Source organism: Dromiciops gliroides, chromosome 6 (assembly GCF_019393635.1).
Source record: "Dromiciops gliroides isolate mDroGli1 chromosome 6, mDroGli1.pri, whole genome shotgun sequence".
Lineage (NCBI taxonomy): Eukaryota > Metazoa > Chordata > Mammalia > Microbiotheria > Microbiotheriidae > Dromiciops > Dromiciops gliroides.
Window position 1 is genome coordinate 234,469,731 of NC_057866.1, and position 15,626 is coordinate 234,485,356.

Consider the following 15,626-nt stretch of genomic DNA (forward strand, 5'->3'; position numbering starts at 1 on the left):
GCTTTTTAGATATTATCTCATTTGATCTTCACAAAAACCCTGTGAAATAGGTGCTGTTATTATCCCAATATAGACAAGAATACTGAGACTTTTGGTTAAATGATTGGCTTAGAGCAACATAGCCAATAAGTTTCTGAGGCAGAATTTAAATTCAAGCCTTTTTTATTAAATGTCTGTCACTCTATCCACTGTGACATGTAGCTACCTCCATTGGATACTACAGATGTACCTAGCTAATTTTATTATATTTTTTTAAATTTAAGGTATTTCTAAGATGGTATTAGGAAGGAGATCAGGTAAATGGTAAAGCTTATGCTATAAATATTAGCTTGTTATCAGTTCTTCACTATCAACTCTAATTATAACCTGTATGGACATGTGATCAAAATTTTATTAAGGTAAGTCAGTATAAGAAATGAGATTCTGCCATATTTTAGTTCATCTGGAAATAACAATTCCATTAGTAGCAATTGAAGTACAGCCACTTTAGACAATGAAAGCAATATAAAGGGGAGGAAATTAGAAAGCTTAAAAGACTTGGCCATTGGAACTGTGTAGTAATCATGAATAACAAAGTAGTACAGGGAAAGTCAAACCTTATTTCCCTGAGAAGTAAACTTTGCCTTGTAAAATATATATTTTAACATTTAAGTTCTTCACTGAAAAAAAGTATTGGATCCCATTAAGTGTCTGAGGAAACAGTTCAGATTTCATTTAATTGTATTATGATATTTTGTAGTACTTATCAAACGATGTTTTTCTAGATTCAGGAACAAGATTTATTGGATTCTGTTCAACTCTGTGAAACAATAATATCAGAAAAGGTAGGTTGAACAATGTACTTTGTGAAGTTGCATATTTTTTGTGAATTGTTTTTGAATTTTTGTTTGTTTATAACTTTACTCATATTCCTCTGAAAATGATCTTCAGACCATATGCATGAGAAAAGCTATTCACTGTGTGATAATCTCATCTTTCATCACCCTTTCCTTATATATCTACTTCATTAGCACCAAGAACCTATTATGTGTTTCCAGAATCTAGCACAGTGTCCTAAATACAAAGTTATATTAGATAACTCATCGTGCCTTCAAGAAATGTATATGATTGTTAGAATAGACACAATTTTGGGTAAGCAAAAAAAACAATGGCAGGAGTGGAGATAAAAGTCTAAGTTCTAGGAAGAGTCCAGATTTTCAGTAGAACAAACGATGAAGTATTATGTTGATGTAGCATTAATAAGAGGGGGAAAGTGGTGATCTCCTATATTTTATTAGATCTAAAATGCTTTAGAATTACATTATCCTGGTTAATATTCAGGTTTGGCTGAGTTACCATTCTGACTCCAATGGCTTATCAATGTTGAAAAATTTTCATTATGGCTCAGTTTGTGTGGTGTGATAGGTGTTATTGAACAAACTTACCTTTGAAACAATTCAGTTCCATAATATGGTGTTTTCCAGGCAGAGAGCTTATAAGGTAATTTGGAAGATATGACATACTTCTAAATAAGTATGAAGGACTATGCAAAGGAGCATGATATGTGCAGAGTGCTATAAGGCTGTTGTGAAAGGGGTGGCCTTTAAACTGGCCTTAAAAGGAAAGAATGGTTTCATCTGTTGGACATACAGGCAGCGCTGTTCCTTCTATGCTCCCAGGTTCATAACCTAAACGTTATCCTGGACTCCTCAGTCCATTACCTTACATATCTAGTTAGTTGCCAAATCTTGTAGTTTTCACCACCACAGCCTCTCTTGCACCTCACCCTTTCTCTCTATCCACACAGTAACTGCCTTAGTTTAGACTCTCATCATCTTTCACTGAGGTTATTTCAACAGCCTCCAGATTGGCCCCCCTTGCTTTGTGTCTCTCCACTCTGGTTCATCTACCCACTGCTGCCAAAGTGATTTTTGTTCCCTCCATGTGACAAGTGAAAAACCCCATTTGGGGGAAATTAATAATCAGTTTACTAATTGGACTAGCTAATAACCAATAAATTAACCAAAGAGAGGCTGAAAGCCTTAAATACTTATGTAAGGGGGCAGCTAGGTGACACAGTGGATAAAGCACCGGCCCTGGATTCAGATATAAAAGGGAATATCCCCGAGAAGTGAGCATCAACCTTCACTGATGGACATTTCATGAGGAGGTGGGCTAGGAGCCTTCAATTCCTCCTACTGAGAACATGACTTGATCATACGACTCGCGCAGCCCTCTCTAGCACCCTGGACAGGGGAATACAGACTCTCTCCATCCAGACCACTGCGGTTGGTTTTCCACTTCATGTGCTGGATCACCCTGAATTCTAATGGAGATATACATACAAGGACAGGGGCTGTTCTCCTTGAGGCAAGAATCCACCCAGACTGGATTCTATTTACACTCTAAACAGAAGTACGGTCTCCTAATTAGGTGGGGAGTGACCCAAGATTGAGGGTTAGAGCATCTCATCAGTCCTGTCTTCAACTGACCTTCAGGGGATGGGCCTTAAATAAGAAAATAAAAGAGGGGCAGCTAGGTGGCACAGTGGATAAAGCACCAGCCCTGGAGTCAGGAGTCCTTGACTTGAAATCCGGTCTCGGACACTTGACACTTACTAGCTGTGTGATGCTGGACTGGTCACTTAACCCCAGTTGCCTCACCCAAAAAAAAAAAAGAGAAGAAAGGAGAAAAGCCTGGATCTTGATTCAATAATTGCTTATTAACATTATAGAAAAATAATCTCTCCAGCTACTAGTGCCCTCCTTCCCAAACTAGCATGTATTTTACTACTTTATACATATGTGCGTTCACTTTACATTTATGCTATATGCCTTTTGTGTGTACTCTTTCCCCATTAGTATGTAAGCTCAGTATAAGTAGGGATTGTTTTATTCTTTGTACATATATTCCTGGCTTCTTGTTATTGTTGAGTCATTTAGTCATTTCTGACCCTTTGTCACCCTATGGACCATGCTGTCTGTGGGTCTTCTTGGCAAAGATACGCAAGTGATTTGCCATTTCCTTCTCTAGTGGACTAAGGCAAACAGAGGTTAAGTAACTTGCCCAGGATCACACAGCTAGTGTCACAGTTCAGATTTGAACTCAGATCTTCCTGACTGCAAGCCCAGTGCTCTACCCACTGACCTACCTAGCTGCCTCCTATGCCAACAGAGGTATGAATTACCCAAGATTACATAGCTAGTAAGTGTGTGAGGCTGAATTTGAACTCGGTTCTTCCTGACTTCTGGCTTATAGTAGATGTTTAGTAAATAATTGTTGGTTGGTTGATAGGACATCTACATAGTAGAACCACTAACATTGTTGTCATTATGCTTGCCTTAACTTAAAATCCTGATTCATGCTTCAGTAATTCATGTTAGTGGTTGACTAAGGAATCTGATTGAAGGAATGGAAGAAATAAGACAGAGCAAGAAAGGAAATGACCTATAAACATATAATTTCTTTGAGATGAAAAGCACAATATTGGAGTTGAGGAGATAGGAGATGAAAATTATCTTAAGGTGAAATTGTAGAAACAGGTAACAATTATGGATTCCTAATTTGTAGCCCAACTCTCACTCTAAAATGAAAGTCTGATTTTTTCCCCCACAGGAGACTGTGCAGAATGAGTTGAATTCACTGCGTGCTAACTTTGATAATCTGGTATTAGATTATGAACAGCTACAAAGAAAAAAGGCAGAAATGGAATTGAAATTAAATGAAAAGCTTGAGTTAGATGAATTTGTGACTCTGGAAATGCAAACTCTAAAGGAACAGGAGGTAAGGAATAATGAAATATTAAATGTAATGAAACATGGAGAGGTCTGTCATTCGTTGTTCTTAGCAATTGAAGTACTGGTGATCTTTCTGCATAAAAGTATGATACTATTTAAAGCATCCAAAGAAAAACAAAGTTTCATGTTCGTGTTTCATGGAGTAGCTCAGTTTGGGGTTTTGAAATATTTTGCCAAATAAGGCAAAAAAAGAAAAACTTTTCCCATCAATACTTTAACTTGCATATGGCCAAGATTTGCTTGGAGCCTACTTGAAATAAATTCTCCCTCTGAATTCAATACAAATCAAAATATTTGAATAGTAATTGTTTATATAAATAGAAACTTTTTTTAAAAATTCTTATACAGAATACATTAATTGTTATTGATGTCTTAACTCATTTTCTTGTCTTTTCAAAAGCTATCATGAAGGTTTGCTGCTAATTAGCATTGAATAATCTAAGAGAAAAAAGTCTTCAAACTCTTTGTTATTTTATACTAATATTTCCTAGTGCATCTTAATTGCCTAGATTACAGTATAAACTTGAAATGATAGAATATTTAAGTTTTTTGTATTTTGAATATGACAAGAATTTTTATGTTTGTGATGTGTGTGTGTGTGGAGAGAGAGAGAGAGAGAATGATTGTTAAACCTTAAATAGTGACATCTTTGCTCTGCATTTCATATGACAAAAATAAACCCACCCAATTCTAACTTTTGAACTAATTAATGGGGGGGGTATAAAATGTAATATTTATTATTTATTGTCACACAGAATTAATGATGGAATGATGGTAGCAAATTTGGGAATTGGAAATTTTTATTTCACTAATAGGTTATGTGCTACTACTATTACACAAAAACATTTTCTCAGTAACTTTGTAGTTTTCCCCTACAATCGTTTAAATAATTCTCACAAGGATGATTCTTCCTGAGAGACAGACAGACAGAGAAGGGCAACAAATAGAAGAGAGAACCTTTAAAAAGCTAGCTGTTCTGATGGTATTTCTCTTAATAAATGTGAAATGCAAACTGCAGCATGTAATTTTATTTTGCCGGCATACTCATACCAGGAATGGTATAAATGTTTTCTTAGATAATGTCTTATGCTCTTGCTGCCTATATATTATGTTTGGGACTATTTGAGGATAAAGCCTTTTGTGCCTTAAAATGCATGCCCCTATTTTCTTTCCACCCCTACAACAAGGGCTTATCTGAAGAGAAAAATGGCCAAGTGACCTCTCACAGTTCCAATTATATTTTATTCAAAATCAATAATACTTTCTTTAATGGCTAACATATTTGCTAATACTGTCTTTGCTGTGGTTAACTTTTTTGTACATTTTGTGCTTAAATTGTCTTGTATTTTCCTGTGATTCTTTCAGAAGGAACTAAATTTAAAATCACAGCTGCTCAAAGAAAAGGAAGAACAAATCAAGGAGCTACAGAAACTTTTAGAATTACAGAGGATAGAAAATATGAAAATGAACCTCTCTAGTTCAGTGGTAAAAAAGTTTTTTTATATGATTGTGTAGCAGTAGATGTATATAATTTGCCAATGAAATATAATTTCTAAGATTGAGTCACGTGAATGTTACTTTGCAGCATTAATTTGAATGTCAGTTTTTTACTTTGTCACTAATATTTATGCAAAGTTTGACTTCTTTTTGAAATCCAGGAAATGAATTCTATTTTCCTGAAGTGTTGAGACTGTGTGAGTGTGCAGCAGGTCACACTTCATCCCCTATACCACACTGCCTCTATTTTCAGTAATAAGTTAAAATTATTTTTAGCAAATTCTATGTTTACCAACAATTTGAGTATTCTGCATAGGGAGTTGCCACTATTCTTTCCTTTCTCTTTGCATCTGCATCGATGTCACTTTGGATATAGTTTCAGCCTCTGAAACCCAACCCTCTCCCGTTTTCTGATTGTAGAGTTGAAGCAGTTTGCCTCTCATTCCCCTTACTACATTGCCTTTCCCCACTGTGGTGTGGCAAAAAGAATACATTGGAAGTCACTTGACCTAGATGGTCATTTAGATTTTGCTACCTGCTAGCTTTCTTATCAGCAAGTGGGATTGACTAGAAGATTTTGAAGGTCTTTTTTTCCCTTGCTAATATTCTACAAGTCTAGAATTGAAGTTTTCCATGGGAAACCATTACCATGGGAACCGTTAACCACATTAGATTAAGTCTTAGTTCTGTGCCTAAGGATAATATAGGTAGGTTGGTTATACTCCTTCAAGATGCATTAAGTGAGCCAACATTATGTGTAATAGAGTAAACTAGAAGCCTCTGTATTAAGATCAGAGATAAAACTAAAAATGAGACCAGTAGGTGGCACAGTGGATTGGAGTCAGGAAGACCTGAGTTCAAATCTTGGCTCAGACACTTACTAGCTGTGCAACCCTACACAAGTCACTTAACCCTATATGCTTCAGTTTCCTCATCTGTAAAATGAGCTGGAGAAATAGGGTCACAAAGTTTTGGGCCCAACTGAAACAACTGAACGACAAACCAAACACCAAACCCCCCAAGAATGTCCATTATCACTAATGCTCTTCAGAATCCTAGAGACTTAAATAGAGGATTAATGGGACATTTTGACCTTTCTCAAAGTTGCAAGTTATAAAATAGACACAATTCATCAAAATGTCTATATATTACCAAGGAAACCTAGCAAGAACAGGCATAACTATAGATTATATAAATATTTGTCAGTCTACCAACCAAAGCATATATAGCAGCTATATGAATACAACTATAGAACACTTTATGAAAAATTGAACTAACAAATTGAACATATATTAATTGCTCATGGGTAAGCCATACCAATATAATAAAATGATATAATGCTAACTAAATTATCTATTCAGTACTGTACTACTCAAAATACCAAAGGATTACCTTACAGAGCTAGAATAAATAATAATAAAATTCATCTAGATGAACAAGAAGTTGAGAATCACTAGGGAAATGATGGGGAAAAGTGGGAAGAAAGGGAACTTAAGCTGTACCATTTCTCAAAATATACTGCAAGTAGTATAATCTTCAAAACTATTTGAAACCGGTTAAAAAATAGAAAAGTTAAATCAGTGGAACAGATTAGGTATACAACATACACAGCATAACACAGCATAGGGTTTGTAACCCAAAACCCCCAGCTACAGGGGTAAGGACTCATTATTCAACAAAAACTTCTGGGAAAGGAGTCTAACAGAAATTAGCTTTAGACCAACACCTCACACAGTATATAATAATTAGCTCCAGATGGATGCATAACTTAGAGATAAAAGGTCACATAATAAACAAAGAAGAAATTTCCTTTCAGGTTTATTAATAGAAGACTATGTGGCCAAATAAAGGATAGAGAGGATCACAGAAGATAAAATGGACAATTCTGATTATAATTAAAAAGATTTTGTGCAAATAAAGCCAATGCAGCTAAAATACAAAGAGAAACAGTTAACTGAATTTCTCTGATAAAGGTTTCATTTCCAAGATATATAAGAATAAGAAATCTATTCAAATTTATATGAACAAGAGCCATTTATCATTTTTAAATGGTCAAAGGATGTGAACAGGAAGTTTATAAAAGGAAATCATTCAAGATATAAAAACTGTATGGGGCAAATGCTCCAAATCATTAAAGAAATTCACATTACAGAAACAGGTTCCACTTCACACCATCAGATTAGCAAAGATGACATGTTCGAGGGACTGTGGCAGAGCATATACATTAAACGTACTGTTGGTCAAGCTATGAATTGGTATAACTGTTGTGGAAATTTAGTTCTGTGACCAAAAGTAATTAAACTATTTATACCATTTGACCCAGCAATACCTTTATTAGACATATTCCCCAAAGAGACCAAAGGAGGAAGAAAAAAAGACATAGGTGCAAAAATATTTGTAGCAACTCTTTTGTAACAGCAAAGAACTAGAAACAAAGGAGGTACACATCAATTGGTGAATGGATAAATAAATTATATTAATATGATGCTATAAGAAATGAGGAGAGGGATAGGTTGGAAGAAACCTGGGGGGATTGTTATGAACTGACGGTAGAACCTAAACAATTACTAGAATAATAACACTGTAAAGACAAATAACTTTGAAAAAGTAAGCATTCTGATTAATGAAAGGGACAGACAGGATTCCAGAGGACAATGAGCTATGCTTCCCATCGCCTGACAGTCAGGTGACAGAATGAGAAAAGCACTGGTGGATCTTGGACAAAGAAGGAATTTGTTTTGCTCGACTCTGAACATTTGTTAGATAATTTGAGGGGGTTTTGGGGGGGCATTAAGTAGCGGGGCATCAGAGGGAGTTTCATTGCTCATTAATTTTAAAATGAAATGAAAAAAATGAAGTGAGATAATAACAACTGTAATACCTATCTTATACACAGGTTTAGCACGAGACACCTAGGTAGTACAGCAGAAAGCTCACTGAGCAGCTTGGAGTCAGGAAGATCTGAGTTCAAATTTTGCCTTAGACACTTATTAGAATATGTGACCCTAGGGATTCACTTAACTGCTGCCTTCCTCAGTTGCCTTATCTGTAAAATGGGGACAATAACAGCATTTACCTTCCAGGATTGTTGTGTGGCTCCAATGAAATAATAATTATAAAGCACGTAGCACATAGTAAGCATTAAAAAAAGGTTTGTTATTTGTTATTTATCATTATTATTATTAAAGGAGATGATGCCCATAAAGCACTTCAAAATTTTTAATGACCATATAGAAGTAATCTAGTATTTTGTCAATACATATGCACAGTTAACATCTCTTCTTCCAGGAAAATGGTGAGAAGTTATATATAGAGGAACTAAAGCATTTAAAGCAGTCTCTCTCTGACACTGAAACCATAGCCCTGGATGCCAAGAAAGAAACAGCATTTCTTAAAAGTGAGAATCAGGATCTGAAAGAAAAAATGGTAACTGATTTTTTTTTTCATTAACTATTGTAGTGTCATGTTTCATTGATCATCGATATTATTATGACATTGATGTTCTGTTTAATAGGAGGAACTGTCAAGTAGATGCAAGCAACTGGAAAAGGAGAATCATCTGTATCAAAGTCAGTTGGAAGAAAGAAAAGACAGTTCCAAAAGAAGGCAGGCTGATCTAGAGAGAGAGTTACAATCTGCTTTTAATGAAATCACAAAGCTGACTTCAATTATTGATGGCAAATATCCAAAAGGTACTTTTAAACTAATCATTGTATTTTATACTTTTCTTTATAAAATGGAATTTTGTAAACAACTATGTGCTTGCTTTAACAACTGTATTTCTTTTTTTTTTTTTAACTGGAAAAAAAAATATTCCACTCCCATTTTCAGGCTTCCATGGTGCTTTGGTCTAAAAGCCTTAGCATTATGTGGTACTATGGCTTGACATGAGGAATAAGTACAGATAGTATATTTGTAGAGATATGTCAGACCAGAACTAGGAAGTATTAATTTCATAATTGTTGAAAAACTGAATTGCCTCTTATTATTTATAACCCATATCAACCTTTTCCTTTAAAAATCTGGTATGTGGATATTATATTTCTTGCCTTTTCAGTGGAAGGGGGAACGAGGAAAAGAATTTGGAACTGAAAATAAAAATGACAAAATAAAATCTGATATTAATCTGCTGGTGATGGGAACAAATCCTTTAATTTTATTTTCAAGGCTCATTCTATCATAAAAAGTTACATTTAATTTTTAATTCATCAACACCTTTTTAGATTTGCTCCTTGCAGTGGAATTGGAAAAAAAGGTTAAAGATCTCCAAAAAGACTTGGATAAAGAGATTGAAGAAAATGCAGCCTTGCAAAAAGAAATTGATCTACTGTCTGAATTGAAGTCTTTACCTACCGAGCTAGAAACTCTGAGGAAAGAGGTAAACATTTCAAAAGAAGGGATAATTTTTCTAAAGTTTTATTTAACATAGTGCTTTGGCTCCTGTGATATGGCTTATGATAGTAATAAACAGGTATTAATGAATCTTGTCTACAAAAATGGCCTTTGTTTATCCTCTGGTTTTTAACTAGGCAGAAGTAACACTATCAGCTGAAGTAAAGAAATGTTTTGCTATATTCCTACCTGAATATTGTTATCTGCACAGCTTTCAATTTTTTGCATTTGGACAAAGCTCTGCTTGTTTTATCTTACACTTTTTTTTTAAACTTCTCATCCTTTCACTATTAGAGTAAAGGGAGGTGGAAGAAACAGTACGGTGAAAGGGAAGTATTCCATGTAAAGTGCTATAATCTAATGTATATCTTGCAAGCTAGTGAACAGTTCTCCAGGTTTGTAGGTACTTGTAGGTTGTTTTGTTGCTGGACTTATCTATAAAGACAAAGAGACAGAATTCGGATGATGGGGCCTTTTGTTCTATTTTTAATCTTCATTGCGCCCCAATTGTGTAGTGAGCATTGGTGAGTTATGTGTACCTAATTCTTCTGAAATGGGTTTGCGAAGTACAATGCCATTTAACTAATATTCCTTAATCTCTTTTTGGTAGAAACTTGAAAAATCTGAAGAGCTGGATTTGATAATGGCAGAAAAGGATAAACTACTGGCCGAAGTAGCTTATAAGGACAATAGACTTCAAGAACTACTTGGTGAGATTGAGAAAACCAAAGAAGAGCTAGCAGCTGCTCAGTCAAATCATAAAACCACCACTCAGGAATACCAAGATTTCAAACAATATCATGGAGAGTTGGAAAAAAATTATTTTACTATGATTGAAGATATTGAGAAAATGAAACATCAGATTATAACTATATCAGAAGAAGCTCATCAAGTTGTTTTAGATTTGGATGATTTGGTTAACGAACCAAGCATCGAGGTGAGTGAATTCTCTCTCTGTTGCCTCCTGTTATCCTGATTTGATTCCTTGTTAGGGCATAAGATGCTCTTGGATTCTCAAAGGATGTGAAGGTGGTGCACAAACTACCAGGTCCACCCAGACTGGAAAGGCTTCAACTACGTTATCAGTAATAGATATTATGTTGCCAAATAACCTAGCCACACTCAGAGGCCCGACTTTAGACTGATCTCAGAGGGATAATGTTTTTTGGCCATAGTGCAACTCTTAAAGGTTATTCCAGCTGTAGAAAGATTGTTGTCTTTGTTGGTGGAGGGGGATCCTCCCGATTCAGGGATAGAAGCATTAATGAAATTGGATTCATGTTATGTAATTTTCCATTTTCTTTCTGACCGCCAACACGCTTTTTAATTCCTTTTGTAAAGCTTCCTCAAAAAGTCCAACCAAAGACCCTTGAACAAGAAAAACTTCTTAAAGTAAGAGAAGAACTTTGTAAGGCTCAGCAGAAGTTGGAAGAGCAACTGAGCAGTGGGAATTCCGGGCTGAGGACTGTAGAGATGGAAAGGCTGTTACTTACTGAGAAACCTCATGAGAGTCTTGGAGGAAGTCCTACTACATGTGAAAAAGATGATCTAAAACAATCTCAAGAGAGCTTACAGAGGGAGAAAAACCAGCTCAAAGATTCTCAGGATTCCGCAAACTTGGTAAGAGAAAGGGTTTGGATTGCACAAAGAACTGAAATATTGGGGCCTCCATTTAGTAACAAATGGAAGCAAGTATATAAGACATAAAATCTGTTTTCTGTCATTTTGTCGTCTTTTGATAAAGAACACAAGTACCCAGGAGGAACTTAGTAATGCTTCTGAATCTCTGAAATGTCGGGAAATTATGAACACTTCGAGCATTTCCACAAGAGAGTTGAATTATTCAGATGTTCAAGGAACACAAAATGAAACACTTCATGAATTGCAAGGAAAGGTAAAATGCATTATTCTTGTGCATTTATTGTCCCTTTAGGTAGAGGGCTCCCATTTGAATTCACTAGATGAGAATTCATTACAGGTGTTTGCTTTATTCATCGCTTTAAAAAATTAAATTCTTGTGCCAGGCATAGTGCTAGGTTCTGGGAATATAGAGATTAAAAAACAAAACAGTCCCTGCCCTTAAAGTCCCTGCTCATTTGTTTTTGGGGGTTTTTTTTGTTGGTTTTGGGGGGGTTTTTTTAGTGAGGCAATTGGGGTTAAGTGACTTGCCCAGGGTCACACAGCTAGTAAGTGTCAAATATCTGAGGCCAGATTTGAACTCAGGTACTCCTGACTCCAGAGCCGGTGCTCTATCCACTGCGCCACCTAGCTGCCCCAGTCCCTGCTCATTTGTTTCATTTTTTTCATGTCATGAAAATCTGATTGCTAAATATTTTAAGCAAAGCTATAGCCTTCATAGCAATCACTATTTTCAGTAATTCTACTTTTAAAATATGTCTTTAGATGGGCAGCTAGGTGGTGCAGTGGATAGAACACCAGCCCTGGATTCAGGAGTACCTGAATTCAAATCCAGCCTCAGACACTTGACACTTACTAGCTGGGTGACCCTGGGCAAGTCACTTAACATTGCCCCACAAAAAAATAAAAATTTTTTAAAATACGTCTTTCTGCTCCTCATAGCTCAGCAGAGTGTCCTGGCTTTGCACAGGTCATCCCTCATGCCTGAAATGCACTCACTCTTTTTCACCTTCCTCTCAAAAGGAGGAAAGTTTGGAACTTTGGAAAGGAATCTTGAAAGTTTCCTTTAAAATTCAGCTCATATTTATATAGTTACATTTGTCTCCCCCAGTATAGAACATAAACTCCTGGAGGATAGGAATGATTTGATTTTTTTTTTTTTTTATAGATTAAATGTTTCCATTCATAGACTGAGCTCATTCTTCGTGGATGGTTTTGTTTATAGTAAAAAATAAGTGATGCCAGATTACAATACTTTAATACTTAAATACTGTGGGCTATCAAAGAAATAAAGTCAGGGATTACGTCTGCTCATTATTGTCACAAGTTTACATCTGGCCAGTATAGAGATCATATGTTTCACTGTATTAGCATTTGGCTATATAACCAGACACTGAGTTTACCAGAAGCCCTCATGTCAGTTCTTGGCTTAGCCTGATATTAGGACTTCTATTAAGTTATCTTTGACCAGGGCTTGCTTATGGATAAAGAATTTTGTAGCTGTGCTTTGCTCCAGAATAAATGTAACCCAAAAAAGCTGGATGCAGATCAAAGGAGATATCATTTTTTCATTGAGATTTTGAGGATATATTATTACCTCCAAAATAATTGTTTTTAGCATGTTAACAAAAATATCACTTTTCTTTTAAGGATAATTCTGCCTATGTAATATATATCACCTATGTGAATTTGGTAAGCAAGAGATTAGAATTAGTCAAATCTGTGAACATCTGTACACACAAGCAAAGATTTTGTCCCATAGTGAATGGATACTGTTATTGGGTATTGTCTTCACCAGGACAGATGTCATACCATCCATACCTCTTCAATCCTGTCCTTTCTTGCCCGTGTCCATCCACAGTATCACATAAAAATCCCCACAATGTGCTGCTACAGGCTCTCCACTAAGTTTTGTGATGTTTCTTAGACACCAGTGCAGTAGTTTGGCTGTACCTCTGTTATCTCTAACTTTCATCATAGGATAGGCCTGCTTCCTTCTCACCTCATACCATCACCATGTGCTGCAGCCTACTTAGGCCCGCAGCTCTCCATTGTTCAGGTCACCTGCAATGTTGAATTTTCAGGGATGTTGGTCCCAGGATTTGCATCCCCAGAATGATAATGGCATTTAAAGGATGGATGTTTTCATCAGGCAACTAATGATCATTGACAGTGCAATTCCTCCAGTGGAATGCAATCCATTCTCATCCTATTTAATTCTGGGTCAAAGTCATCATCCATCCACAATCCTTGTCTGAGATGATTCCCATAAAAAGCACACACAAAAGAAATCATTAAGTTAAATCCCCTTTTACTGGGAGATTTCATTTAAGTGTTTACACGCTTTCTCTAAACATTTAGCAGAATTTGTACAGTGGAAGAACTAGTAGAATGCTTTTTTGAATAATGTTGGTTTGTATTCTGACAGTAAAGGTATATGGAGATAAGTCTACAAAACGGTTTTTAGATTTTTCATTAAGGTTTAGATTCATTGGTACTAATGGCTCCTACTTTAGTGTACTTGGGAAGTCTTTTTTAGTTTGGGGATTTTCTGGAGGCTGATTCAAGGAATGTATTGTTTGCTTTGATTTAGTGGTAAGAGAAACCTAAAAAATGTCTTAATTAGAAGCATCTAAGTTCAGAAGCCTTAAATAAATCATATAATTGACTGAAGAATAGCCAACCTATGCACTGAAACAGATAGTGACTGTATGACTTAGTAAAAAGTGCACTGTACTTAAAATGTAAAAATCTGCTCAAGCTTCCAATTTGACACTGAGACCTGGTGCAGTAACTTAGTTTTCAGGTTTTAGGGATAAATACCTGTACTACCTCCTAATTGTAAGAAATGTTTTCTGTAAACCATAAACATGTCTGTGTTTGTATGTGTGCATGCATGTGTGTGACTATATGTGTGTGTACATAAGTACATATACATGCATATTCAATAATGTGAATCATTTCATATTTGTTGTTTCTTATCTACAGCTTACCAGATGTTACTTATAGAGAAGCAAACAACTTAATCATTAATTATAAACCAAGTAGCACATTATCTTGCTAAAAATTCCTTAATGTCTTCATAGGCCATCAAGCCAGATGAAGGACAAAATTTGGAGGCTCCAAGAAATCTTGTACCTCTAACAGACTATGAAAAGGATAATGAATTACTTCAACAACAGATTTCCTCCTTAATACAGGAAAAAAATCAACTCCAGCAAATATTGGAGTGTGTTACAGCTGAAAAGGATCAATTGAAAACTGATCTAGAGGAAAATATCGAAATGGTAATGTTTATTTAGCAAAGCCTGTTCATTTCGATATCATAAAATGTTGTTCCTGTTTATTTTTCTTATGAAATTTTAACGGTGTATTTTGGGGCAGTGAGTGTTTTAGATTGAGTGGGAGAAGAAGTTCATTATGGACAGTGGTTAATTGTAGCCTGAGCTTCTTTTGACTCATAGGAAAGAAAGTTCACACATTGGAGGGGAAGTAGTTGTTCAGTCATGTCCAACTCTTTGTGACTCATGAGCCGTAGCATGCTTATACTGTCCATGGGTTTTCTTTGCAAATATACTGGAGTGGTTTGCCATTTCCTTCTCCAATGGATCCAGTGGATCCTTTTGTCAGGCAAACAGAGGTTAAGTGACTTGTCCAGGGTCACATAGCTTGGAAGTGGATGAGGCTGAATTTGAACTCAGGTCTTCCTGACTCCTGGTCCATTGCTCTATCCACTGTGCCACCAGCTGAAGATTTTTAGTAGGGTGGTGCCATGGCCAAATCTGCAACCTAGCACAATTATCGGTGGGTGTTTTAGAGAAGAGAGTAACTGGAGGGAGGAGCACCAGTAATCAAGGAAGATGGTGATGAGGACCTGAACAAGGATAGTGTCCGAGGAAGAAGAACCTGAGCTTAAGAACTAGAAAGAAATGTGAAGAAGGAGCAAGATTGGAGTATAGGGAAGAGAAACTTGTTTGGATTAGAGAAGGAAGGAGTTAAGCTGAAGGAGTTCAGTGGAGAAGGAGGAATTCTGAAGAAGGTGGTATGGCACAAGGCAAAGGGAATTAGGTGCAAACAAAGTGAAGGAAGTGATGGTTACAGAGTTGAAGGCCTCCACAGATATTTACCAGGGAAGTAGGACACACAGGCTCCTATCAAAAATGACAAAGGATTGAGTAGACCCCCAGGAATTCTTTGAAGAGAATTTGAGAGAGTACAAGATGCTTCTCTAATTTGCTAAGTAATTTTGAAGTGTAGACTGAGCTCCTTCTTTGGAAAAGAAGCCAAAAGATCTTGAAGAATGCATTATCAGGAAAAATGGAA

The 15,626-nt window shown here is 36.1% G+C and overlaps 1 protein-coding gene across 1 annotated transcript in view; it reads left to right on the plus strand.

Annotated features, from left to right (window-relative positions):
- The window catches only part of CENPE (centromere protein E), an 88,811-nt gene that overhangs the window by 29,188 nt on the left and 43,997 nt on the right, over window positions 1-15,626 (plus strand). Inside the window, exons 16-25 of the mRNA XM_043972729.1 lie at window positions 765-824; window positions 3,595-3,762; window positions 5,142-5,261; window positions 8,562-8,699; window positions 8,788-8,965; window positions 9,497-9,651; window positions 10,276-10,602; window positions 11,031-11,285; window positions 11,410-11,559; window positions 14,390-14,590. Coding sequence (XP_043828664.1) covers window positions 765-824; window positions 3,595-3,762; window positions 5,142-5,261; window positions 8,562-8,699; window positions 8,788-8,965; window positions 9,497-9,651; window positions 10,276-10,602; window positions 11,031-11,285; window positions 11,410-11,559; window positions 14,390-14,590 — 1,752 coding nt within the window. The remainder of the gene's footprint in view (window positions 1-764; window positions 825-3,594; window positions 3,763-5,141; window positions 5,262-8,561; window positions 8,700-8,787; window positions 8,966-9,496; window positions 9,652-10,275; window positions 10,603-11,030; window positions 11,286-11,409; window positions 11,560-14,389; window positions 14,591-15,626) is intronic.